Here is a 26,683-nt window from a genome sequence, read left to right on the forward strand (position 1 = left end):
GGAGAAATGTTTTATTTACGTGTATAGTCGTGCCTATTGAAACTTTATAAGCACTGATTTATGACTAGGGACACGATTTTGTGGTAAATAAAAATTCGTAATTTCGTTATAAAAATATGCGTAAAGTGGGATAAAATCGGTGAATAAAAATTTAATGTAAGAACACTATTTTCCCTGGCAATTACAATTAGTTACATTTTATTTCATCTCAAATTTCACTCATCAATCATGACATGAGCTCATGCATGACTATATTAAACAATACTTTGAGTTTTTCAAAAATTACACTAAGCATCTTCATTGAATAAAATTATCATTTAAAGAAATAAATAAACACACACAGAGATAACACTAATAAAAGAAAATTACTTTAGTGTTCACAGTTTACTTATGCAGATAACACGTAAACATTGTTTCAATGTTTTCTGGTGTTAAATTTGTTCTTTTGTTGGTATGTATGTCTTGTAAGAAGAAAGAGCCCTCTCCACATCAACATTCGAAACTGATATATACATTAGTTGGACACACTTTCCAGCGATTTCTGAATGCTCATTTAACATACCCCGCAACACTCCTTCCACACCATCCACTTCACCAGTAGATACCGTTTAGAGCTCATTTTGTAACTGCATGTAAAATTTCAAAACTTCATGGTGGTCTATTTTCTGAAAAATGGAAATTTTCATCACGTTGCTAGTAATTGCCAAATAATGGTAATGAATAAATTCTTAAAATCGTCGAAAACTTGTCACTTTTGCGTAAATTTCGTGGAATATCTAGCCTTATTGCAAATTTCGCTAATTCGACAGAATTTCGTGTTTAATCGCGAGCGTTATATGTCCTAACAAATAGTGAATATATATATATTATATATATATATATACAACAGGGGTTGGACAAAGAAATATAAAACGTTTGCAAAAGTGTGAAAATCATACCTAGTATGGTGCGGGGCCTCCTTTTGCGTCCAAAACAGCTTGGATCCGACGTGGAATGGACGTATATAGTCCCTGAATCGTGGTGTGTGGAATTTTGTATCATTGTTCCTCCAAAACATGCTCCAGTTCCTTAAGGGATGCTGGTGGAGGGTAATGAGACCGAACACTCCTTTCTAACTCAGACCACAATGGCTCGATGATGTTCAGATCTGGTGATTGTGGGACTCAGGGGAGGTGTGATAGCTCCTGCTCAGGCTCCTCAAACCATGATTTCACCGTTTTTGCAGCGTGACAGGGTGCCAAATCATCTTGGTATATGCCATCTCCATCAAGGAACAATATTTGGGCCATGGGTAGAACCTGGTTCCCAAAAATGGCCTCATACACCTTAGCATTCATCATTCCATGCACGGCTATGATGGGACCTGCAGAAACCCACGATATCACTGCCCATACTGTAACAGAACCACCCCCATGCTTTACAGTTGGGAGCAGACAGTCTGTATCATAGACATGGACGGTGTTCTCTATACGTAAACACGACGTAATAGGTGAAGGTCGATTCATCGGACCACATTACGTGTTTCCACTGCTCATGAGTCCACACCTTGTGGTCCTTGCACACTGGATATGCCTCTTCGTATTTACTGCTGTGACCAGGGGCTTGGCGATAGCGGCCCTGCCATGAATTTTCATGTTATGAAGTTCCCGTCGCACTGTTTTCGATGAAACCGGGTTCTGTAGGTCGGAATTGAGTTTAGACGTAATTTTCAGTGCAGTGGTCTTCTTTTTAGCCGCTACAATCCGTTTTAATGCCCTTCCGTTCCTATCTGACAGGATTGTCTTTCGACTACTGTTGTGCTTTGCAGACGTCGTTTGCCCATGAATTGTGTATGCCCTCGTGATATTGGACACAGTGCCTTTCGATACCCCCACAATGTTCGCCACGATGCCACTGAAGCTCCAACCAGACGGACACCAACGATCATGCCTCTTTGGAAGTCTATCAGGTCGCCCATTTGACCGCACCACTTTCACACCACGACACTCACAGGCGAACTGGTTACTGCTGACGGAAGAGGAAGGTCCACATGACACATTGAAAACAAAAAACGATCGGCAACCTCAACACGTGTTGTACAATGGAGGGCCAAACTTACGTGTCCTGTATGAAGTGTTTTTAGTTTTTTTGTTTATCCCCTGTATATATATATATATATATATATATATATTAGATACACATTTTCATACAAAACTGATACATTTCGTATTTTCGCGTGTCACCAAAAAATCGTCTCTACTTATGACCAGGCATTGACAAATATTAAACACGTACAAACCTAAGATTACTGATTTAGAATACAACACAAGTATATTAATCAAATTGGTTCCAGCTCTACTATGATGTTCCTCTTGATAATTCTTTTGTTGTAACTACTCTCAACTTCAGAAAAAGCGAAGTCGTTTTGATTTTTTACTAGAGCTGAGATCGTGGACTTTTTTGTATTTGTGGTGAAATTGTGAGGACGTGTACATATGAATTTACTTTTGTCATCATATTTATCAATGCATGAACTTGACTTGTAAAAGGTAGCTGAATTTAGTATTTGGGAACAATTTTCAAGATAGAATTACATAGCAGTTTTTACAGACAAAGAAATCGTTAATTAATCAAACTGAGTTTTGAAATATCCAACGTTTCCTTTCACTGTTCTTTGAAAGTCATTTGAAGAGTAATGAACTAAAAGTATAATCACGGAACAAAAGTTCAATAATTAAGCTGAATAGCATCCGTTACAATACTATTGATTTAACTTAAGAGTCTTCATCCCGGCGGAATTAAAATACCGCTAATTTTACAGTAATTATGTGATACGGCATCTTCAAATAGCTAAAAGATAATCGAAATGTGGAACAAGAGCGCCCTACACAATATTATTTTACATGAGAAACCGTTATCACGACTCACTTATCTGCTTTCGATTTCGAGCGATTTTGAAAATCGGCATTTATTTTCGCGTTTCTAAACAGCTGAAAACGGAAAGCCACTAGATGACTTGTGATAACGGTACATCACGCAAAATAAAATTGTCTAGGGCGCTCTTGTTCCATATTTCAATTATCTTTTATCTATTTGAAGGTATCACATAATTACTGTAAAATTAGCGGTATTTTAATTCCGCCGGGATGAAGACTCTTAAGTTAAATCAATAGTATTGTAACGGATGCTATTCAGCTTAATTATTGAACTTTTGTTCGTGATTGTACTTTTAGTTCATTACTCTTCAAATGGCTTTTAAAGAACAGTGAAAGGAAACGTTGGATATTTCAGAACTCAGTTTGATTAATTAACGATTTCTTTGTCTGTAAAAACTGCTATGTAATTCTATCTTGAAAATTGTTTCCAAATACTAAATTCAGCTACCTTTCACAATTCAAGTTCATGCATTGATAAATATGGTGACAAAAGTAAATTCATAGGTACACGTCCTCACAATTTCTCCACAAATACAAAAAAGTCCACGATCTCAGCTCTAGTAAAAAATCAAAACTACTTCGCTTTTCCCCGAAGTTGAGAGTAGTTACAACAAAAGAATTATCAAGAGGTATTTTAATTTCGCCGGGATGAAGCCTGTTAAAAGGAAAATTCAGGAAGGTACGACAAAATAATCACAAACATTTACCTCAGAATTCTATAAACGTATTTAGAACTTGTGCCTCTTGGTGTGCGAATGGTTAACAAGTTTAACAAGCATAATAGTACTAAAAAACACAATACTTGAATAATTACACAGGAAAAATCAGCATATAGGGGATACAAATTTGTTGGAACTTACTCATTTTGTGCTTGCTGACCATCTTCTTCTTCATCGTCCAGATCATCTAACTGCGTCCACGTTTTCAACTCATCTTTGGTTAACGATGCTATCTTTTTCTCTAAAACACCAAATCACAACATTAATATTCTCATACTGGAAACGAGTATTTTATTTATAAGCAGTATTTACGTGAGTCACTGACAACAGGAAAGTTTAATAAAATAAATACATAAAACTACTTTCATATACAGAGGATCTACCCGAAGTTATCTCCTATTTACCAGCCTATCCCAGAAGCCTTGTACCAGCGGCACGCTGCGCCGCATGAGACGCGCCTTCGGCGTGGGAGCTCATGTCGTTCAAATCCCACGTTAAGCTTATATTTCTTGTATTTTCGGTGCTGAAAGGGTCACTAAACTTCAAATCAACCCATCTAAAGCATGCTATCAGTCTGACTCTACCAGTAGCGTACGCAGAAATTTATTTCGGGGAGGGTCCAAACTCAATATGAAGGTATTTAATATTAAAATTCCTAAAATTGCCCTTAAAATTAGCCTCAATTTACACAAAAGTCGAAATTTCGGGGGGGGGGGGTCCGGTCCCCCAGAGTCCACCCCCTGCGTACGTCCGTAGACTCTACCATTGTCTTATTTCCTGCATTCTAAACTATATTAAATCTAAATGGAAGTCGAGGATAAATGGAATCGGCCAGAGATATTATTTTAGATCTTAATCCTGGAGTTACCACGGGGAATTCCTATTTGACTTTAATCACTGAAGACACTGACTGACTCTTGTCGAAAATGGAATACAAGAATGGTAAGTCGAAGTCAAACTTCTTAATAATAAATACATTACTTTTCGTTCTTCCTGTGCTCCATATATATTATATACAATTTCTCCATCCTCCGACTTCCATCTTCCAAATACAATGAAACCTCTATATAAGTTGGCTATTCTTGGCTAGGAAAAAAAAAAAAGTCCGATTCTCACAAGTAGTCAATTTACGAATTAATATGAGATTGTCGAAAGATATTGGACCTTCGGAGATCAAAATTGAGAATATATTTTAAAATAACATTACAAATATATTTTAAAATAACATTACAAATATATTTTAAAATAACATTATGTACCATTTTGTTCAATAACCTTCTGCCACTTTTCCGACAGCATAATCCTGTCACTATATAACTTCTGAGTTTCTCGTTAAAAAACTAACATGTGGTTTTCAAAGGCCTCTTTTCAAGTTAACACCATTCAGGAAGTTCTATAGAAACCGAAATATATGATAGTCTGACATTGTCAAGCCAAGTTCTTTCAATTTCTGTTGAACAGTTCCGGCCGCTTTGTTTGAAATGCTTGATGCACTTGCGCTAAAGATCAACAATAGAAGTTCACGTTAATTGTTCTGTCCGGCAGCAGTAGCTCGTAATGCACGATGCCCTTCCCAATTCCACCAAACGCACACATTAACCTTATTGAGCGTCAGTGTGGGCTTCGCCACACAGTGTGGAGTGTCTCCTCGCTTCGACCACGATCTCTTTTTGCACACTGTAGTCGTAGGCTATCATTTGTGATCAATCGCTTCAGAAAAAGTTTTAGTTCGTTGCGTTTTAGTAGACGGAAATTTGATCGAGTAAATGTTTTTGAGTCAAATCATGTGGTTGAGCTTTTTTTCTAGCCCGCTTTCTCTAAATGATAAAATAAACAATGAGAAATGGATGGAATGAATAAAGTGGGAGGAAACGGAAGAACCCCCCAAGAAAACCCATGCCCACGGTTTTTGACCACCGCAAAGTTCGCTTGGTGCGAGCTGAGATCGAACCAGGGACCCCAAGCACCAGAGGTGAACGCTCTACCACTGAGTCTCTGCGACCCCCGCATTCTCCAAATGGTTTAACACTATTTGGTGATGGATGCTTATGTCATTGCGGTACCATGACTCTCTTCATGTTGGTTGTGCTCTACTTTGCCGGAATATCATCCACTTTTGATGTGATTGGTTGTCCATTGCGAGAACATTTTTATTTTATTTTTTTTATTTATTTAACAATCACCAGATACAGCTCAGAGGCCATTTTACACTGGATATCCAACAACAACAATAACAATGGAAAGGATTTGGGAAGGTATCGGCCAGGGCCTGTTTTAGTAGGTACCATCCCGGCATTTGCCTGGTTGAACTGAGGGAAACCCTGGAAAACCTCAGTCAGGATGGTCGGCAGCGGGATTCGAACCCACGACCTCCCGAATGCGAAGCCAACGCTCTACCACTTGAGCTACTTCGCTCGGTTGGACATCGAAATTTCCAGAACGAAAGTGAATGAACTATCTTAGTTCACATAAATGAACAACTAGCTGTTGATTTTGATAACGTATCTTGCCCACAAACAGCATAAAATTCTCACGGGGCTGCGAAGCATTTGCACTTTGATCGAAGTAAGCGTGTAAAATGTAGCTCAGTTTCCAGAAAGTTCACTAATCTTCACGGCACAATATACAGGGCGTTTCAAAATGAATACTGAGGCGGGGCCGCGGTGGCTCAGTGGTAGAGCGTTCACCTCTGGTGCTTGGGATCCCGGTTTCGATCCCAGCCCCCGCCAAGTGAACTTTGTGGTGGACAAACACCGTGTGCGTGGATTTTCTCGGGGTTCTCCCGTTTCCTCCCACTTTCTTCATTCCACCATTTCAATCATTACTCATCATCACCGTCTCATTTAGCCTAACCGGCATAAGCGTGGGATGTAAAACTCAAAGATTTCATTTCATTTTTTGAATACTGAGGTTTTAAGGCTTTGTAGTATTTATTACAATTATAAATAATACATCAAATGAAAGAGCAACTCAAACCATTTTCGTTACAAGTGTTCAATGTGAACAACATTCGTCACACGGCACACATGGAGTCGAAAGGTGAGTTCTTCCCAAACCTTGTTGCAATAATTGCTTTAATCCTCTTTCTTAAATTCCTCAAGCTCCTTAAAATTCTCCATATAGACATCACTGGAATTGCTAATTCACAACTAGCCTTCCGAACTGATTTCTTGGGCTACGCGTGAAAGACTCGATCATTCGTTCAACACGCTCTTCAGTCATTCTTGGCAGTTCCGTACTCTTCCTTTTGCACAGACAGCCGGTGTTTGCAAATTGAAAAAATTGAAATTGAAATTTTACGTCCCACAGTTATGCCGGTTAGGCTAAAGGAGACGGTGATGATGAGAGATGAGTGAAATGGTGGAATGAAGAAAGAGGGAGGAAACGGGAGAACCCCGAGAAAACCCACGAGCACGGTGTTTGTCCACCACAAAGTCCACACGGCGCGAGCTGGGATCGAACCAGGAACCCCAAGCACCGGAGGTGAAGGCTCTACCACTGAGCCACCGCGCCCCCTGTTTGCAAATTGATGATACCATCTATGGATGTTGTTTTCACTTGGTGGATTACAATTGACTTAATATGGAAAGCTCGTTGCACTGTAACTAGAGATTCAATCTTTGTAAAATGTAAAACACAAAGAGCTTTCTATTAACTAGTCGCCATCTTTGCTACTAGCGCTTTCTAACGGCACATAGAGGAAACAGTGCATCATCAAGAGGGGTGTATTATTTATAATTGTAAGTTAATTGTAATAAGTACTACAAAGCCTTAAACTCCGATATTCATTTTGCAACACCCTGTACGTTTGATTACAAGAATTCCAACTTTCCGTTCAAATCTATTAGCTTTAACTGTCAGCTGTCAAATGACGTTAGGTCTGACCCGCTGCGACTCATACACTCTGGGACTTGAGACACTACCTCCACCTCGTGCGCAAAAGGCTCAATACTTTTAGAAGATCTGATAAAAAACACACAATCACATTTTTATGGTCCCACGAACACAGGCTAAACTGAGAAGGTTGCTATCTTAATTTTTTTTTTAAATAATTAAATAAATTCTCGCATTGTAATTACCTTCTTCTTGTTTCATCCTTTCCACCTCATCTTGACTCAGGAATGAGAATACTTTTTCTGCAAATAAATAAATACGTTTGTATATTAAAAATAAGGTAACAATGAAAGAAGTTCAGTTCAAAAATACTACAATAAGAAAAAGAAGTCAAAAATTGCAAATATTCATGTTGTGATTTAACACCAACCACAGAATTAAAAATAAATAAATGTACCGTTCTAGGTACTTTGCTAGAGGATGCCAGTACAAAATCACCCATAAGATGAAACTTCAGAAGTTTTTGGTTATTCATATAACAGAGAAGGAAAGAAAGATCCAAACAATTTCGCCTGTACAACTTTTGGACTCTGGACACAGTTGCCTACATTTATAGACCATCTATGGTGGCTAATTTCACATTATATAAAAACTAATGCGATCATCCAATTTTTCTTTACACTATATCCCCTAAACTTTCTTCAAATTCGCACTCGTAGAAAATATAATAGTGTAAAGACAATTTAACATGAAATTAGACAACCCTTAAGTTCAGAAATTGTGGAAAAGACCATGTGGTCTGAAAGGCTAAGCACCCACTTCAAGAGCAGAAGTGTGTGTGGCTGATCAGAATGGACGTGTAGCGTGGTGGTTATTGCACCGGCTCCGTACCCTGGAGACTGGAATCCGACTCCTAGTTCAGTCATGCCTTATCTTTCTTTGAACTTTCCGTATTGCATCAGTTTTATTTAATTTCAGACATAGTCGACGAATCCATTTTCCCAGGATAAATTAACAAAAGAAAATAAATAAATATATAAATGAAGAACGAAATGAAATTTTTAGCTTAAGGTCGCATGGATTTGCCCTTCAGGCTAAAGGAGACGGTGAAGATGAAAACGAGTAAAATGGTGGAATGAAGTAAGTGGGAGGAAACGAGAGAATCCACGCACATGGTGTTTGCCTACCACAAAGCCCATTTACCGTGAGCTGTGATCGAACCAGGCACCCCATTCATCAGACGTGAACACACTACCACTGAGCCACCGTAGCTCCTATTTAATGAAAGTGAATGGTTGTGAAACTGTGTTCTCCCACCGAGAATCCTACCAAAGGCACACGCGCTAGCCACTAGACCTGAGCGGGGAGGGCCAAATAAATAAATAAATAAATAAATAAATAAATAAATAAATAAATAAATAAATAAAACGAAACGAAAGTTACGAGAGCCTATATTCTACACAGGGTGGGCCATAATTGTTTGGTACTTTTTCTGAATTTGATAAATTATCATCCAACATCATCAGAGATGTAATACGTTCTTCTGAGCTTGAGAGAAATAGTTTTGGCTTTGAAAATGATGGACGATACTTTGAACACTTGACTTAGAGAACCTAACTTAATGTTAAGTTGCTGTTGTTGCTAACTTAATGTTGACTTGGATAACCCACAACTTGTAATAATTTCGCAGTTTCTTACTTAACAAATAATTCATTTCATATGCATTTTTAAAGTGACTTATGGCCTATTCTGTATATTAAGGTATTCATCTAACATTCGTCTCATAGGACTAACGGAAAATCCTGCAAACTTTTGTGCAAAATGAAAACGCTCGGAAAACAATGACGAAGCCTTGAATCTTCTATTGCGAAGTGAGAATGAAAAACGAAATTTCTACTACTTTTACGTCCCACGATTACGCAGTGAAGCTAAGGGAGCCAGTGATGAAGGGAATGAATGAAAATGGTGGAATGAAGAAAGTGGAAAGAAACGGGAGAAGTTGAAGAAAAACCCCAGCACACAGTGTCTGTCCACCACAAAGCCCAGTCGGCGACGAAGTGAAAACAGTAGTTGCTCTAGTAGCTCACTTAAAGCATAATGTAAGTACAAACTAACATTCATATAAAGTCAAGTACACAATTCCATTTAGCATACTCTTTATGACCGCGAATTCACATAAAGAAACTATATGCTGCGACATCAGCATTAAAGTTTATCACTTCAAATGTGAAGTATAAATTCTTTCACATACCTGGTTTTGGAGACGGTTGATGTTGTTGTTCCATAGCCTTTTCGAAGAATTTCTTCTTATCGCTTACGGACATTTTTACTCCAGTTTCTGCTGGGGCTTCCGGAGGAACCTACAGAACAATTTATTTATTTATTTACAGTTAATTTGGAGACAACATGAGAAAAATCTTTAGCTGTCATTACTATAAGCTTCAATTACATTTTTGCAAGTTTTTTTTTCTGTCTGCAGTTTTCTGCGTGTACTACTAATTCGTGGCAACGTTGAGTATTTTAACACTTTTTTTCAGGATAAAATTTACAAAACTAGACAGAAACTTCAACAGAGTATCATGAAGAACCGAATATTTAAGATATGGTTTTGCATTACCGTATTATGATTAAAGCTATCTTTAAGTTCTCTAAAACACAATTATAGCTACTTACACACTATGACTGTACTACATTATGTAATCGCTTATATTAAATTCCAAGCTTAGATTTAAGATTACATGGAAACAATTCTTGAGATGACTTATTCTATTTCCAAAATAACGTAAACACAAGCAATTTGTCGTATTGAATTACATACAATGCGATGTGATGCGATGAATCAGAACAGACCGAAACATTGATGTGACATATTTCACAAGATTTAGTAGGTTTATGATTATTAAAACTCTTCACTATCTTGCTCTGAAAAGCGCCGAAATTCCTTCGTATGTTATATATTATATATATATATATATATATATATATATATATATATATATATATATCGTATGTACTATTTTTTTTTTTTTTTAAGTGAAATTACAAAATTCTTGAAGTTCTTAGTAACGCTGTCAAATCAACAACGTGAAAGACCACAAAAGTACAGAAAATATTTTGACAAACTTGGATGGTTTCTTTTCCTTCATTTCACGAGGAGACATGTATCAATAAAAATGGGGAACGAAAAAGAACGTAAGGATTTTACAAAGTTTTCAACCAGAAAGCAGATGGATGTACGATCAGCCCATAACATCCTCGCATCGAAAATGTTTATTACACGAAGAAATTAAGACAAAAACCTACCCACAATTTAAAATAGGACTCTACTTTTTCTTCTTCTTCTTCTTCTTGTTCTTTTTTGCCATTACTTTCCAAATAATAAATAACAACCAAATTAATCTTTACACTACATTAGGTACAAACCAATGTTGATGATTTGGCAAATTAGCCTTAGATGTCAAAAAGAATATCTAACTGACGTGTGCAATGGAATATCTAAATGATATAGCTAGTAAGATGTACTACTTCTTAGTGACAGTAGCGACAGCGTACAGTTAGCGACAAAAGTTCTTTCCGTCTGGTAAAATTTATTTAGAAAATAACGGTGGTAAGGCTGGAACGTACAGAAAATTACATTCCTTTTAATTTACTGAAAACTGTACTCAAATTGTCCTTCCATTCTGAAATTATTTGAGAAAATAATTTCATCAAACAGAAAGAACTTCGTTGCTGACTATACTATAAAGTTACGTGGCGTTCTTAATCATTATTTTGGATCTACTTGTTCACTCCTGCCCTCCTCCTCCTCCTTCTTCTTCTTCTATTATTATTATTATTATTATTATTATTATTATTATTATTATTATTATTATTATTATTATTATTATTATTATTATTATTATTTATTTATTATTATTATTTAGTTTCTCGTATTACCCCTTAAAGCATTTTAAAGCATAGGGCAAAGAAAGTGTTCCTCGCTCCTGTTTCATTAGTCTAATGACACACCTAGCTTTGATAGGTAATGGGTAAAAATCTGCTTTCAAGCGGGCCTCCCCCAAACACACACACACATACACATTTAGGTATTATACGTAATTTGAAGTAAATAGATGGGGAAACTTGGGTACCTGTTACAAAAACAAATAATAATAATAATAATAATAATAATAATAATAATAATAATAATAATAATAATAATAATAATAATAATAATATATTTTAACTAAAAAGTAATGGCTTTTGTGCATGTTACCGTCTTCTTTTGGGGCTTAATCGCAATTTGAAATTCTATTTGGCATTTTTTCTTCTAAAATCTCTAGTTTGTAAACGAAATGTCTTTGTCCTATGTTAAGTTTTTCATTTCCTTTTGACAATAAAAGTTCTTTTACAGCTTGTCAAAACATTTTCCTTATACTCTATGTGGACCCATAGCCAGTATTATTACCTGACAACGGAAATTTCTCAGGTGATCCTCAGAAAATGTCATTCTCTCAAAGTTGCGTAAAGTAAGATTATTTGATTATTAGATGTCCTCATTTTCGATTCCACATTTCGTTTCTAACAACTCCTGCCCACGGATCTTCTAATATGTACCCATAATTCCCCAATTTATAGATCAATTCTACAGTTTTCTCCTCCTTTACTTTCCATATATCCATTAGAAATAAAATCAGTAACAAATCTGATCACGAATGAAGGTTTTCTTCAATTGTAGTAGCAATAGTTTATCAAGTGATATTACTGAGATGTCGCCGAGGAATTAATGCAAAGAATTTCTGTGAAAAGCTGTAATTCTCTAATGGTATCACTCAGAGATCAATGCGAAATTAGTGCAAGAAACTTCTGGAAAGAGCTGCGTGTTTCCCCAATGTCATTACTGAGATGTTGCTGGGAATTGATGCATGGTACCTCTCTGAAAGCTGTGTTCCTCTCCTGTTAGCACTGAAACTGTACAAGAAACTTCTGTGAAAAGTTTAGTATTTTCCTACAACTATCACTGAGAGGTTGTTGGGGAATTAATGAAAAAAAAAAAAAAAAACGGCAGTGAAAAGTTGTTTTACTATTATTATTACTGGGAGGTCGTTTTGGAATTGATGCAAGCAATTACTGTGAAAATCTATGTTTTCGTACTTGTCAATCAATTTCCTCGTTCAGTTTTCACTCTTACGTTTCTTCCTTATTTCCGACTGTTTCAATTATTTTTTTCTGCAATAATTTCAGACTTTATTCTGCCGTCCCCCTTCACTTTTTTAGAATTTTAGTGAATAACTTAGAGACAAGAACTAAACAAGAACTAGAAACAAGAACCAAAAATTTAGAAAATAAGCACAAAAAAAAATCTATAAAGTATAATTCAATGAACTAATAACCGTTTACAGATTATTTCATATGGGACACAAATCTGAGCGCGTAGTTTATGACGCATTATTTTTGTCGAACACTGAAATTTCTGTATTATATGACGGGTCTTGAAAACAAACCTAGTTTATAACAGAACTTTGTAAGTATGAAATGGGTTTACTTCAAAAATTCTCATTTTGTTTCTTGTTGAGTTATTTAGGAAATTTATATATATATATATATATATATATATATATATATATATATATATATATATATATAGAAAAAGTGATGGGGAGAATTAGTGAAGGATTTTTTTTTTTTTTTTTAATGGCCACCACGAACGCAGCAACTAATTTTGATATAAACTAATAAGGAATTAAATTTAACTAGCCTAACCGTATACAGCTACATTTCGATGAGGTATTTTCCGGTTGCACATGTAAACTACCCGTGAGCTGTTTTCAATTTTCTTTTATTTTACAGAGCGAAAAACTTGGTCGATGGCTAATGCGTATGTTCCAACACAGATATTAACGAATATGTTGACTTAAAATTGAACTTCTTGCTAGATACAAGAATCTAAAAGAAAACAATGCAATATTTCACTTCATGATTCCACCTTAAGCTTATAATAAAATTTGACGACTGAACAATTTAACAACTTGGTGACCAAGTGTTGTTCAAATCGCAGCCGATGCACGAAAATTGCATTTTTGAGACCATTGTTTTACAACCTTTGATACCTTTTCCCTTCCAAATATTTTAGACAGTAGAAGAATACTTTTGTTCAATATTTGGCAAAGAAATTGCCTCTTGAATCCTTTTCTGGCTATGGGCATAACCTTCTGTAAGATTACTCATATTATTTCAGGTAGCTTCCTGTAAAGAGATTTAACAAACCTTCCACCACATGAAAAACAACTGCAAACATGCATTTTTATATAAAGCTAAATACTAGCAAGCAAAGAGGGAAGAAAAATAACACCAACTAAAACACATACAAACCCACCTCCACAAAATTGATCTTCTTCCCTGAGAGTCGAGCATTGGGTTTTCGGCTACGAGCAATGGGGTCCAATAAATCCTCCGTTGAGGAGAAATCATTCTCGCCCGAGGAAGTATGGTCAATGAGGCTTGTACGCAGTGTTCTAGGTCTAGGAACTGGCGGTACTGGATGTTGATGTGATGTTGCTGCTGCAGAAGGCTGTTTAGATGATGCTTGGGGTGGATGAGAGGATGGCATTGTAGCATAGCTTGGGGATGAAGGAGCAGCATTTTGCTGTTGCGAAGGCGGATTCGGCAAAGTAGAATAAGCAGGTGATTCTTGTGCAGGTTGGGGCTCCGTCGGGGAGTATGAAGCAGCGAATGGTATTGGTGATAATGCGTCATTTATTGCAGGATGTGTTCCACTAGATACAGGCTGGATGAAACAAGCAGAAAGATAGCAGTTGCAATTAGTTGGTCAATAAAAAGAAGGAAGTTTGTGAAAGAATACACTGAAGTCTTGTTTTCAATACCACCTGATGTTAATTAGTGTAAATGCTGTTTAGTAACAATAATATACATTTTACAACTATTACAATTACTACTGGCAGCATTTCAGTAGGAAAAATTGTCATCTAGGTCAGGTTAAAAGTATAAATATGACCTTCCTTCCTAAATGGAAGGTTTCTAACTATTTCCACCAACGTTTTTAGAAGTAAACTGGGAAAACATCACATATTAGATAGATCAATTAAGTTAGTCAAAATTATTGGTTACTGAGCATATGGAATGCATTATAATTACTAACTTACCTAAGTAATGGTACTTTCATGTTCCGTTCATATAGCCGATATTTCAAGTGCTTCCCGCGGGCATTTAATTTTAGGGCTTAGGCTTAGAATATCTTCAATGCTGGTCTTCACATAATATTCGTAACAACAGTAGTGTATACAAAAATATTTATAATAGAGTATAATTTGGATTTTACACTAACAACTAATTACTTTATTTTATTTATTTTCTCGAATCTAAGACGTACTTTTCCTGTCAAGATTTCAGGTATAAAATGGGGGGTCGTCTTGGAATCGCATACAAAACCGCTCCGGCAATGGGGTTGACTGAAGTGTATGCCGCCGCTCATTCCCCGGAACGCACACAGCATGCCTGTGACGTCACACATGTAAGATGGTAATCTTTGTTCTCTTTTAATCTTTTTAATCTTGACATTTAAATGTTTAGTTTCAACAAATAAATCCGTATGTACCGTCAAATTCTGAGTTTCTTCATTAAATATCCAAGATGGGTCTTAAGACTCAATACAAGAAATTGGCATAACTTTTGAAGTTTAGAAATGGGGGGGGGGGATGCGTCTTAAATCCCAGGGCGTCTTAGATTCAAGTATATACGGTACTTTTTATCCCTGTACTCTTCTACGATATATACTGTTATGTCTCCCGACCCATGGATGATAACTGCCCACGGGAAGCACTTGAAATATCGGCTATAAAATACATGAAAAGAACATGAGATAAACTAATAATTATTATAATTAAAACTAATTATTAAAAATATGCGACATTTTCAGCCCACGAAAAAATCTGACCAATCATAAAGATGATACGTGGACAAACGCATCGATTCCTATACCATTTTTCACTAGAATCAATTTTTACCATCATCAAGTAACGGGCTGTTTATTTGGACTGACGACGCTAATCCATCACGGAAAAATCAAAAATCGATTTTTAATGCAACAAACCAATACATGATTTTCAAATTACATTTACTAACAATATTTTCCTAATGAAATGCTGTCTGCAAGTTATAGGTTACATAACATATTTCAAAATAATTGCTAAACCTACAAAAATCCAGCTCAAGTTTCCACGAAACTAAGAAAAGCCTACTTTACTATGTTGGAAAACTACGGATGCTAATTTTAGACGCACAAACACTTCATAACAACACACCAATATAGCCGAGTGGAAAGCATTTGTCCCTTATCAGATTCCAGGTTTAAAATAAATTTATAATATAATACATTGTAGAATAAACACTATGACTTCCTATCTGAGTACACAATAATTTATTCAAAGTAATTCGAAACCCAAACCTTTAATATCTTTCAAATCCATCTATATTGATCTTGTTTTAAATACAACATACATTTTGTTCAGATTCAAGTGGAGGTCAAAATCTGATTAACCTACGGACCTGAAATCTCTATACATAGGAATCTTTAACCTTTCCGCGAATTAAGAACAGAGTTTAGTAAATGTAATCTCATCTTAGCTCATGTTATTATCAATCACGTTTATATTCCTTATTTGCTTGAAAATGACCGATATTTTAGATTCCACTCTCTCTTTTTAAGCTAGCACAATTTCAGAAAGGGACAATAACTGAATCATGAAGGAATAATACAGCCGGAAACAGGAATAATTAGACAGAACTTTGGACTAGTTTGTTTATAATTTCTTGAAACATGTAAACTATGTCCAGTAATTCACAAGAAAGAGCACTTCTAAAGTTCTAGCACTTTCGACGGCTTAGATCTGAAAGGTGTTTCTAGACCGAGATTTATTATAACTGTTTTCTTTCACTTAATATAAATTCACCTCGGTGGTGTTTTCTCGCAGCCTGTGTATACATATTTAATCCACTTGGCCTTTCATGGCTCTATTTTAAACATAAAGACTAATTAAGTTAGTATACTCCTGTGTCAAACACATATTTAATTATATAGATTATATAATTTAATAACAGTCGTCAGTGGTTTCATTAACTTTGAGCTGAATCACTAAAATGAGTAACTAACATACATAAGACCTCTTGCAACAGACTAAGACTAGACTGTACACCAAAAGTCATGCTACATATTATTAACATGTCACTTCTTACATAATTGCAGAACTGTTATTTATGTAGAGTATTAAGGAATGATCAAAGAATGTGTGTAGATGTACTGTAGACAAAAAGTTCTTACCTTGATATGTTATGCAGTAACTGTTTCACAGATAACAATATTTTGTTTATATTTTATATAAATTTCCAAGTGAAAAAATCTATATATATAAAAATGAAAGTGACTATGTGACTTAATAACTCTTGAACGACCTGACCGATCTCGATCAAATTTTCAACATAGATGAGGTTCGGGTCTGGGATGTTTTTTTATCATTTCACTTTGACGGTGCAACTTAAGAGGACGGGGAGCGCGAGTTATAAATATACAAATGAACCACAACGACCGATATTAGTGCCGAAGCCATAGCTTTTGGGGTTGCTCAAATGAACTGTCGCACTTCCGACGCTGTATTAATCCAAATGCTGCCCTGCAACTTCGGAGACGGGGAGATATAAACAATGATCGAAAATGACCGATATTAGTGCCGAATAGTTACATAGAGTAGTAATATTTATTTTTTATTTATATACACTACTTATTCATGACATACAATACATGATTTTTCATTATATTTTCTGTTTCTATCGATTTAAATTCTTATTTTAACCCACTAAAGTGGGTAATTCACGCTAGTAAATAAATAAAGACAACGAAAGACGAAGAGGAAAGTTAAGGTCAATAGATGGCAGCATTATTCTCTCTTCCCAATGTATTTCTAACGGAGTAACAAATATTCACTAGAATTCAGTCAAATTCAAGAGAGTTGTGGCATCCCATCGAGTACGTATACATACACTGATGAGGCTAGGAAGTGAGTCGTAAAGTCGTCATAGCATTGCCTCAGGCAAGTCAGTCTGTAGCTTTTATAACTATGCCTCGAGATCTTGCATATCGGCAGTGGCGCGAGTTGACGTTCGAATTGTCCCCAAACATGTTTAATTGTTGAGATCGGATGACCTTGCTGGCCAGGGAAGAACATAATATGACGTTGACAATCCATAGATACACGTGGAGTGTGTTTGTCGAGCACGGTCTTGTTAAAAGATTGTACCAGCGTGCTCTCGCAGGAGAGATAACACATAGCCTTTCATCCCAGCGCCGCCAAGCACGCGCACGATAGTGATCTGTCGTAATGCAGAAAAGAGACTCATTACTAAGCCGTTGCCATTCATTAGGATTCCATGATGTCTAAGGGCGACACCACGCTACACGCTATCGTTTATACATCTGTGTTAAATGGTAATCTATGCAGGGGACGGTGCACCCGCAATACAGCTGATATCGGTCATTGAGACGCGATGCAAGATGATATAAGGTATTGTAGAGAATCCCCTACTTGTGTCCGGATGGCAGGCGCAGACGTCACAAGGCTACGTAATGCTTCACACGCAGAATGTGAAAATCCTCTTGTGATGTGGTCTGTCGTAGTCGACCGGAACTTTACGTCGTAGATTTGTACCTTCACGTATCCACTGGTCCCAACATCGGTCCACGGTGACATCGGAATGCTCCACATGTCTTGCAATCGCACGAAACGTCCAGTCGGTCTCATGGAAATCCACAATGTGGCCCCTTTAGAATGCCGTCAAATGCTGGTAATGTTGTCGAATGCGGCGTTTGTTTCTTCTTCCTGCACTGTATTTACTCACACTCTCACGCTACACAACTGACGGATAAGATTAGTGAATTCCTTACTGCTGCCATTACTACCCCTAGTGACCATTCGCAATGTTTGCGATCTCTGAAACTACGCTTACACACCTTCCACAGCGCTACACATCTACCGAATCGCAGCTGGACAGCACAATTTCTTCTTGATTTTTTTTTTCAGTAGTGTATACATGAAATTGGGAGAATGAGAAATGGGGAGACCACTTAATAATATTTAAATTAACAAAGTCAATAATACACAGAAGAAAGAAACATATGAAGAAATTAGCTTGATTGTTAGATTTAACACACATCTGAATATTTACAAAGAAAGAAAAAAAAAACAGTACTATTTCTTACCTTAACTATACCATACCGTATACGACAATGAGGAATATGAATGTATACCACAAATACACAGATATGAATGTTAAATTGATTTAAAATTTTGCAAGTGCAATTTTTTTTAAAAAAATATTACTTTATCAGTTATAGGACACAAGCCCTCCTCCGATTCCTCTCAATACTAGAACAAAGAGCACAGCCTTCAGTTGTGGCTTAGAAAGGGGAGTACACAGGTCTGGAAATGACCTGAGTATTTTTCGCTAAACAAGAAAGTGTTTCTACTATTCGTACTTCCATTCCTACTCCTAATTTCAACTTGGGATGTCAACTACTTTCATTTGGGTAACTATTAGTAAAGTAAATCTGCATTTTTGGTCTTTTCTCGTAATATTTTTTTAAAAATTTATTTATTAACCGATACTCAACAAAGATTCGTAATAATCTGATAGGAAAAAGGATTTTAAATACAGAATGTGTTAACTGAGTTGCAAATTTTCAGCGTTTTACATGTATGACTATCTCTGAAATATACATAATCAAAAGCACTCGACAAAGATTTGAAAGTGTAAGCAGGTGGCAGGATAAAAGCGAAGAGTTTGAATAATATTACTATAATACATAAATATATTAAAATTATTTTTATAGCATATTTCACAATACTTTATACAACACTTATATCTTATTATAACATATTTCGAAGTTCTATTTGGGGACAAATGGAATTTTTCAATGTTATAGGTAATTATGGGAAATTTTTCAATGTCATCGATAATTAGGGGAGATAGATTAGGATAGCTTTCAGGGTAGGTAGTGGATACTTTTTCATGCCTAATACAGGAAATTTGTATCTCTGAACTGTAATAATCCTAGTCGTAATAAGCAAAACTGGTTACAGCGACACTCAAAATTACTTTAGTATGTTAATATTAGTGATGGGCACAAAAACCGGTTTTTGGTTTTTAGGAAAATTTTCAAAAAATCGGTTTTTCACCGAAACTGGTCATCGGTTTTCTTCAAAACCGGTTACATTTTTTTTCCAACTGACCAGAATATGTTTCGTTCTTCTCCGGAAATCGATTCCGTTTCCACAGAAATAGTTTGTTTTCCAAAAATTTTCCCCAAAAAGAGTTTTGGAGAAAATCGAAACCGGTTGAAAAACCGAACCGGCTTTAGAGAAAACTGAAATGTCGGTTTTTCGGATTTCGGTTTTTCTAGAAACCTGTTTCCGTTTTTTTTTATAAAGAAAACTGTTTTGCCCATCCCTAGTTAACACGCGATACAATATAAAAACTAACTAAAAGTTAAACGAGTTTTAGAACTGGTACACACATTTTGTAATATTAACAAGGAAAGTACAATGTACAGAGTAAGGATCAACAGTACATGGTTCGTCTAATTGGAAGAGTTACTTATTGGTAGATATCGATGTCTTATTGGTAGATATAACAGACTGAATGTTAATTATTGGAGTGAGTGTTACCTCCAACAAAAGACAGTCACATTATTTTGACACAAAAGATCTCGTCCACCCGTTCGTTGAAATAACATACAATATACATATATAGTTATCTACGTGAGTTGCCCTCCGCACTCTCTCTTGACAAGCGCCATTGTATCCTCTGGTTATCACCTTACGTTTAACTTGAACCCATTTATTACGGAAAAAAAAAAGTACAGAAATGTCTGCTACACGTTAGCTTATATACGCAATTGCTGTGAAGGAAGTCATAAACGGTTAAAATTCTAATGACTCACTGACTGCTTTAAAGTGCTCACAGATGCACAACAAAGAAGCACTGAAACTTCCCATAAGGAAAAATTTACTGTGTGTAGTTGTGTAGCAAGAATTTGTAGCATGTCCATACACATATAGCCAAGAGAAAACAAAATTCAGTACATATCTTTTTGATGTTGAAAGCGAAACTTTCCAATTGAATCTGAGGAATATTAAAATATACGCTGACTTATTGCCTACATATTTTCTCAGTGGTCATCAAGAGTGGACAATAAATCACACAAAACGGTTTGCCTTCTTTCCATGTTCCCATATATCTATTAAATAAAACATAGTGTGCGATGTGTGGAAACAAGACAAACCGTTTTGTCTGATCGTTATCCACAATACGGCATTGTTGGGTAGCGAATTCGAAATGCTCAAGGTTCTCTCACACAACAATGTACTCATTTCTCCTGTCATTTTTGCGTGCCCCCACGTTTTGTTCGAACTGTAAGCTGAACTAGGAACGCTGCGTTTTCATTTAATAGAGGGTGTCTTACTAGTGTAGAGCCCACACGGCTGGTGCGATTGGAAAACTTCTACTATTTTAGATTGAAAACAGCTTATTTCAACTACTTTCCTCTTTTTCATTTTTCCGTATCTTTATTACTCAAAACGGATTTTGCCTATGGGCCTGGGCCTGGGCCTGGACTGTTAATACACCCAGTATTATATATATCGGGTGTTCTTTAAAATGGAATCAAAATTTCACTATGTAGCAATGTTGCAGATTAAACTGGAACCAGAGCGCCTTCGTGGCTAAGCGGTTAGTGTACGCGCCTTTGGCGTGGGAGACCCGGGTTCGATTCCCGGCGGGAGCTCATGTGGTTCGGATTCCACGTTAATCAGTAGTCCCGTATCATATAGCCTCGCTGCTGAAAGGGACGTTAAAGTCAAATTCAAATCAAATCAAATAACCTGGAACCATTTGCACTAATCTACGAATCCATTAAGCAGTTACATCGACTGTTACATTAATAAGTCGTGCTAGTGTCAACGTATCTTGACTTTTAACTGCCATCTGAAAAGAATCGATGTAATTATTTAATAGATTGGTAGGCCTTTTCTGTAGTTCTTTATCTGCGACGTTGCTACATACTGTAACTCATCTCTCCAGACGAGGACCCGAAAGGTATATAATTACATACCTATATATTTTCGCTTTATTTTGGCTTTATATATATATAATTACTTTAACCAAAATTTGTTTCAAATTTTAATTATTGTTCGACCCACTAGTGACACGACGAGGTGAACGTATAAGGTAATTACTGATTCAAGCATACGTATAAAAACTAACTAATAAAAATACACACGAAACGTGTTAAGAAATAAACATTAAGGCTTCGTGCTACGCTTACTTTTTTTTTTTTTTTTTTTTAAGTAAACAAACTAACGGGCAATAGAGAATATCACAAACTTAGAAAGAGAGCCTGATAGTAGTATCTGCCAAGGTTGTTAATGATAACAAACCGAAAATGTTTTGAGGTCGGATTCAAGAACATAAATAAACGTTTACAACATTTACGCTTAGTCAAGTAATTAAGCGTACTTCGGGAAGAGAATTAAAAATAAATAAATAAATAAAGACGGTTCTGTTTACAAAATCAAAACACACTTTGAAATATCGGTTCTAATCACGAAAACAAAACGGAAGTCACACTGAAATACTAACTTTTGGAAGCTTTCATCATCATTATGATTATCATCATCATTTGAAAACACTGTTAGCTCAAGACAATTATAAGCTGTAAACAACCTTCTGCAACTGTGAAATCGTACTTTGAGGGAGCCATCTACAACGGTCCTAGAGAGGGACCCCATAAGCACTTTTCCCGAAATATCGATTTCGGGACCAGAACAGATTTGTTCAGAAAGACAATTTCGATTTCGAAACTAACCGAAAAATTAGTTTCGCTATCGGGTTCCCAAAGTTTTATCAGAAATCCTTTTTCAGTTCTGCGTCAGGTATAATTATTATTATTTTCGGAAAACTCAGTAGAAATCTATTTGTGTCTTTCGGTTCCAATACCATTACCAACCCTGGTATCTGCAAAATATTATTAACCTTTGTGTAGTACCATGGAGTCCTTTTGGGACCCCACGGGATATTTAATGCAGTTTATCTCTTAAAAGAAGATGAGTATCTAAAAAGTCTGTTCTTGTATTTTCTCCAATGTGTACGTTTAATATATTGAACACAAAATATCGTTTTCTGTTCTTTTGCTCTTATGTACAAAATGAAAGGACCTCAAGGTATTACCCATGTAAGTAAGCAATTATTTCTCTTTTTTGTTTCTTTTTATCAAACGAGCAAAATAAATAGTTTACATAATGCTCAATACATGGTAGAAACTACTAATATAATGTTTCCGAAAATTACTTCATTACTGACGTTAAGTTCGGTGCGTAGTGAAAAAGAAAAGTTTTCTTACATTACATTGTTTGTGACTTTGTCTCTTTCCTCCTAAGGTTACATTTTGAAGCAATAAATATCTTCAAGCCTGTTTACTTTTTGAACAGCTTCTGAATAACACAGTGGCTAAAGCCCGTCACTTCAAGGAACAATCCCAAGATGATGACATGACTTGACTATGGTGACGAGGTCATTAAGTATTTCTTCTCTATTTTGGATGACGACATGTCAATCGAAGATGATAGTCTGAGTTAGACTCCAATGCAATACAGTATTGTTTTGAAACTCATGTCCAAAATTATTGTCGCATGTCTATAAATATGTTGTTGTAGAAATATACTTTGATAACGAATTCGCCCGATATTTCTTATAATGTTAGTATGTGTATAATCGGCAAAGACATGTATGTGGCAAATTTCATGTCAAAAGAGCAGTAAATAAGAACAATAAAACGAAAATAAAACTTTCGTTTCCATTTAGCAACATTTTGTTTTACTCACTCTAATTTTCGTATTTATAATTCTTTTCCTATGAAATTTACCACAAATATATATTTGCCGATTATACACATATTATTAGAATTAAAAGTGCCCTGTAAAATCATTATCAGATTACATTCTTAAAAGAAGACAGTTACAGATATGCGACAATCATTTTGGACATTAGTGTACCTGTATAAAATTTCTGTACGGAACACCAATAATTACTTATTTTTAATTGGGGTCTCTAAGGGACACCACGTTATCTTGTATGCTGTATTTTTCGTGATAATATACAAGGGTTAAATGCTTTAAATATCTTTCATATAGTGCAAACATTTGAGTGCCCAAATATGAGACAAAACATACAAACAAATTTCTGACGTATTGGATAAACTGTGGAAACCGTTATCAGTTTATTGAATAGTATTTTGTAATTGCTTACTACCTGGCTCACTTCCTACATTTTTAATGTTCTTCAACGTTTAAATTATAAACTGAAACTCAAAGAAGCTAGGATAAGCGTGGTTAAGAACCTTAATCAACTATAATTTCGAAGCTTCACACAATTAACATCGATGATCATCTTACACTACTATAGGAGGGCAAAATTTATTAATAAAGTAAAAAAAAAAAAAAAAAAAAAAAAAAAAAAAAACCTAATGAACATACGTCATTTTATTTCTCAGTTTTCTTAGAATTTTTTTATTAGTTTTGTTTTCTTTTATCATTGATGATAGAAAGAACAGATGAGACAGAAAAAACAATAGTTCACTTTACATGAGTTAGTAACAATTCACTTTATACAAAAATTAATTATTATTATTATTTTAAGAAAGAAAAAGTAATAATAAACTTATATAAGAAAACAATACAGGCAGAGAACAAACATTGTAACGGTAATCTTATTATAGTATTTAATATTTCGTTTTCTTTCTGGTATAGATTTTTCTTCTTTTTTTCAATTTGTCTAGAGTACATTTTACTCAAAGACTCATAACTGTTTTTAATGTGACAAAGTATTTTCCAGCTGTTCGTACTTGTCTCTAGCCCTGCTGTATTATTATTCGAAGCCCTAATTTAGTTAACTTCAAATTTTAAAAACTGACTTCCACACTTGATATATTCGATTCGTTTTATAGACGTCTGTCTGATATCAGTTAATTACGCTTATATACAGGGTGTTACAAAAAATTTGTCACACTATTTTGGGAATAGATTTCTTATATCAAAATAAAAAAAAAGGTTCATGTAGACCTGTGGTCGGAAATGCATAGTTTCGTAGTTCGAGGGTGCCGAAAACGTTATATATATATATGTGAATTATACAAATATCAATCTTTCAAAACCTCCGGTATTTGCACAATCATTTTTAGAGAGGATGTTTGGGAGTACTTGATCACTCTCCACCTACTTCTCTAAAAATTGATGTGCAAGTAACATTCTTAAGTCACATACCAGTTTATCAGTGATGTCTTGACCTGACTACGATAGGTCCTATAATAATGGAGCTATGAACTTTCTTGAAGTTCACTTATTTCACGTTTTCGGCACCCTATAACTCCAAAACTATCCACTTTTGAGCACAGATCTATATGACCTTTAAAAAAAAAAAAAAAAAAAAATGATGTGAGGAATCTGTTCCCAATATATTGTGATACATTTATGTAATACCATGTATATAGTACTAGTCATTTCCACGTACAAAAGAACAGAATAATATCCGTAAAAAAAACCTTGTCAATGCATAGAGGTCTGGAGCAAGTTTATAATTTAATATCGAAGAATGTACTTGATGTCCTTTAGTTATGTATCATTCGCAGTAGCGTAATCCTAAAGACATCTGCCTGACAACTGGGCGCCCATGGATCGCTCCAGCTGGGAGCGGAAAAAACTTTCTCGTTTCAATGTGTCTCTCAAGTTCATCCAACCTCTTTCCTTCGTTTGTATAAACTGTTATTGATGCCAGCAAACACACAATAAACTCTTAAGAACTGAATGACAACTTATTTAAATACAGCAGACTATCAATTATTCGCCCTAATTAATTAAATAAATAAAAACAACTCCGTTATAAAGTCAGGAATAATATTTTCTGCAACGGTCTACTCGATTTATAGCGCCTTCATATAAACGCAACTCTGTCAAAGAGAAGCAATCATTTATCAAGGACCTTTTCAAAAAACTAAGTTTAATTTTTGACTCTTTTAGGTCTATCTTTTCACATCTGTGAAATTACTTATGAAAGAACAGTCAAGCAAGTTTAAATGGTTACGGTTTACGTCAATGATATGTTTATTTTAAAATAGTTTGAAAGTATAGGTACATCATTTTATGTGAACTGCAATTAACTTAAGGCATCAAATTAATCTTAAAATGTGTACAATATTTTTATTCTTGGACCCCACTTTTCTGTAATAAATTTTTAAAACGTACAGTACAGTACATAACAAACATTTATCAAGTACTGGCATATGAGGTCAGAAAGTGTGAATACGATCGGATTTTGGTATGGAGAGAATGTTTCCAATGCTATGAGTAGGAGCAATAAGTGAATAATTATAGAACTCTGGCCTATCCTATTTTAATGTTATACGGCCTGCCCTTGGGCCACATTACTCCTACTTGTATTTTTACAATTTGATAGAGGCATATCAACCACTAATATAATATTGAATGGCGTCACTAAAACGTTGCCACAGAAAGAAGGAAGAAAATATTAAGAAGTGGTTATGCAGAAATCATCGCAGATAGAAATTACTTGATTGCCATCTTGGAATACTTCGAAATTTCCAAATGACAATAGCGATCATGTGATACATGTTCTATGGCCAGGGGTAACTACGATGCAGAACAATGCAAAGCATTCCGAATGTGACTCAGTTCCCCACGGTATTATCGGAAAGGTTAAAGTATGTACGCATTTTAATAACTCCATACTTTAAAAAAAACATTCGCAGTATAACCTAAGTTATCGTTTAGACTCCAAACAATTGCACTTAAACTTAGAGATGTCACTTGACAGGTAACCAAACCGGTAAAATGGTAACCAAAATTTCACTCGTAATACACAGGCGTCACTTCTGATTTTTTCCGGTAAAATCTTATGAAAATCTTTCATCTACTTTATCTTCCTCTCACAGAAAAAAAAAAAAAAAATGAGAGCATACATCACACATTTCCATTATGCCTGTCAACCACGAGCTTGGATTAAACTGGCTATAACCTCCTTTTTTTCACGATTTTCTACTTCTTTTTATTTTTTTTTTTTTTCATCTTCGATAGTAATACGAGGAGTGATCAGAAAGTA

The 26,683-nt window shown here is 35.4% G+C and overlaps 1 protein-coding gene across 6 annotated transcripts in view; it reads right to left on the reverse strand.

Annotated features, from left to right (window-relative positions):
• LOC145684216 (protein lap4-like) overlaps positions 1-26,683 on the reverse strand; it is a 378,403-nt gene that overhangs the window by 26,026 nt on the left and 325,694 nt on the right. For 5 of the 6 annotated variants that reach the window (XM_081756295.1, XM_081756294.1, XM_081756297.1 and 2 more), the window contains exons 30-33: positions 13,824-14,234; positions 9,720-9,828; positions 7,714-7,770; positions 3,776-3,875 (exon numbers count right to left, since the gene is read on the reverse strand). In XM_081756295.1, coding sequence (XP_081612421.1) covers positions 3,776-3,875; positions 7,714-7,770; positions 9,720-9,828; positions 13,824-14,234 — 677 coding nt within the window. The remainder of the gene's footprint in view (positions 1-3,775; positions 3,876-7,713; positions 7,771-9,719; positions 9,829-13,823; positions 14,235-26,683) is intronic. The other variant, XM_081756298.1, reaches the window with a different exon arrangement.

Source organism: Thermobia domestica, chromosome 4 (assembly GCF_964235325.1).
Source record: "Thermobia domestica chromosome 4, izTheDome1.hap1.1, whole genome shotgun sequence".
Lineage (NCBI taxonomy): Eukaryota > Metazoa > Arthropoda > Insecta > Zygentoma > Lepismatidae > Thermobia > Thermobia domestica.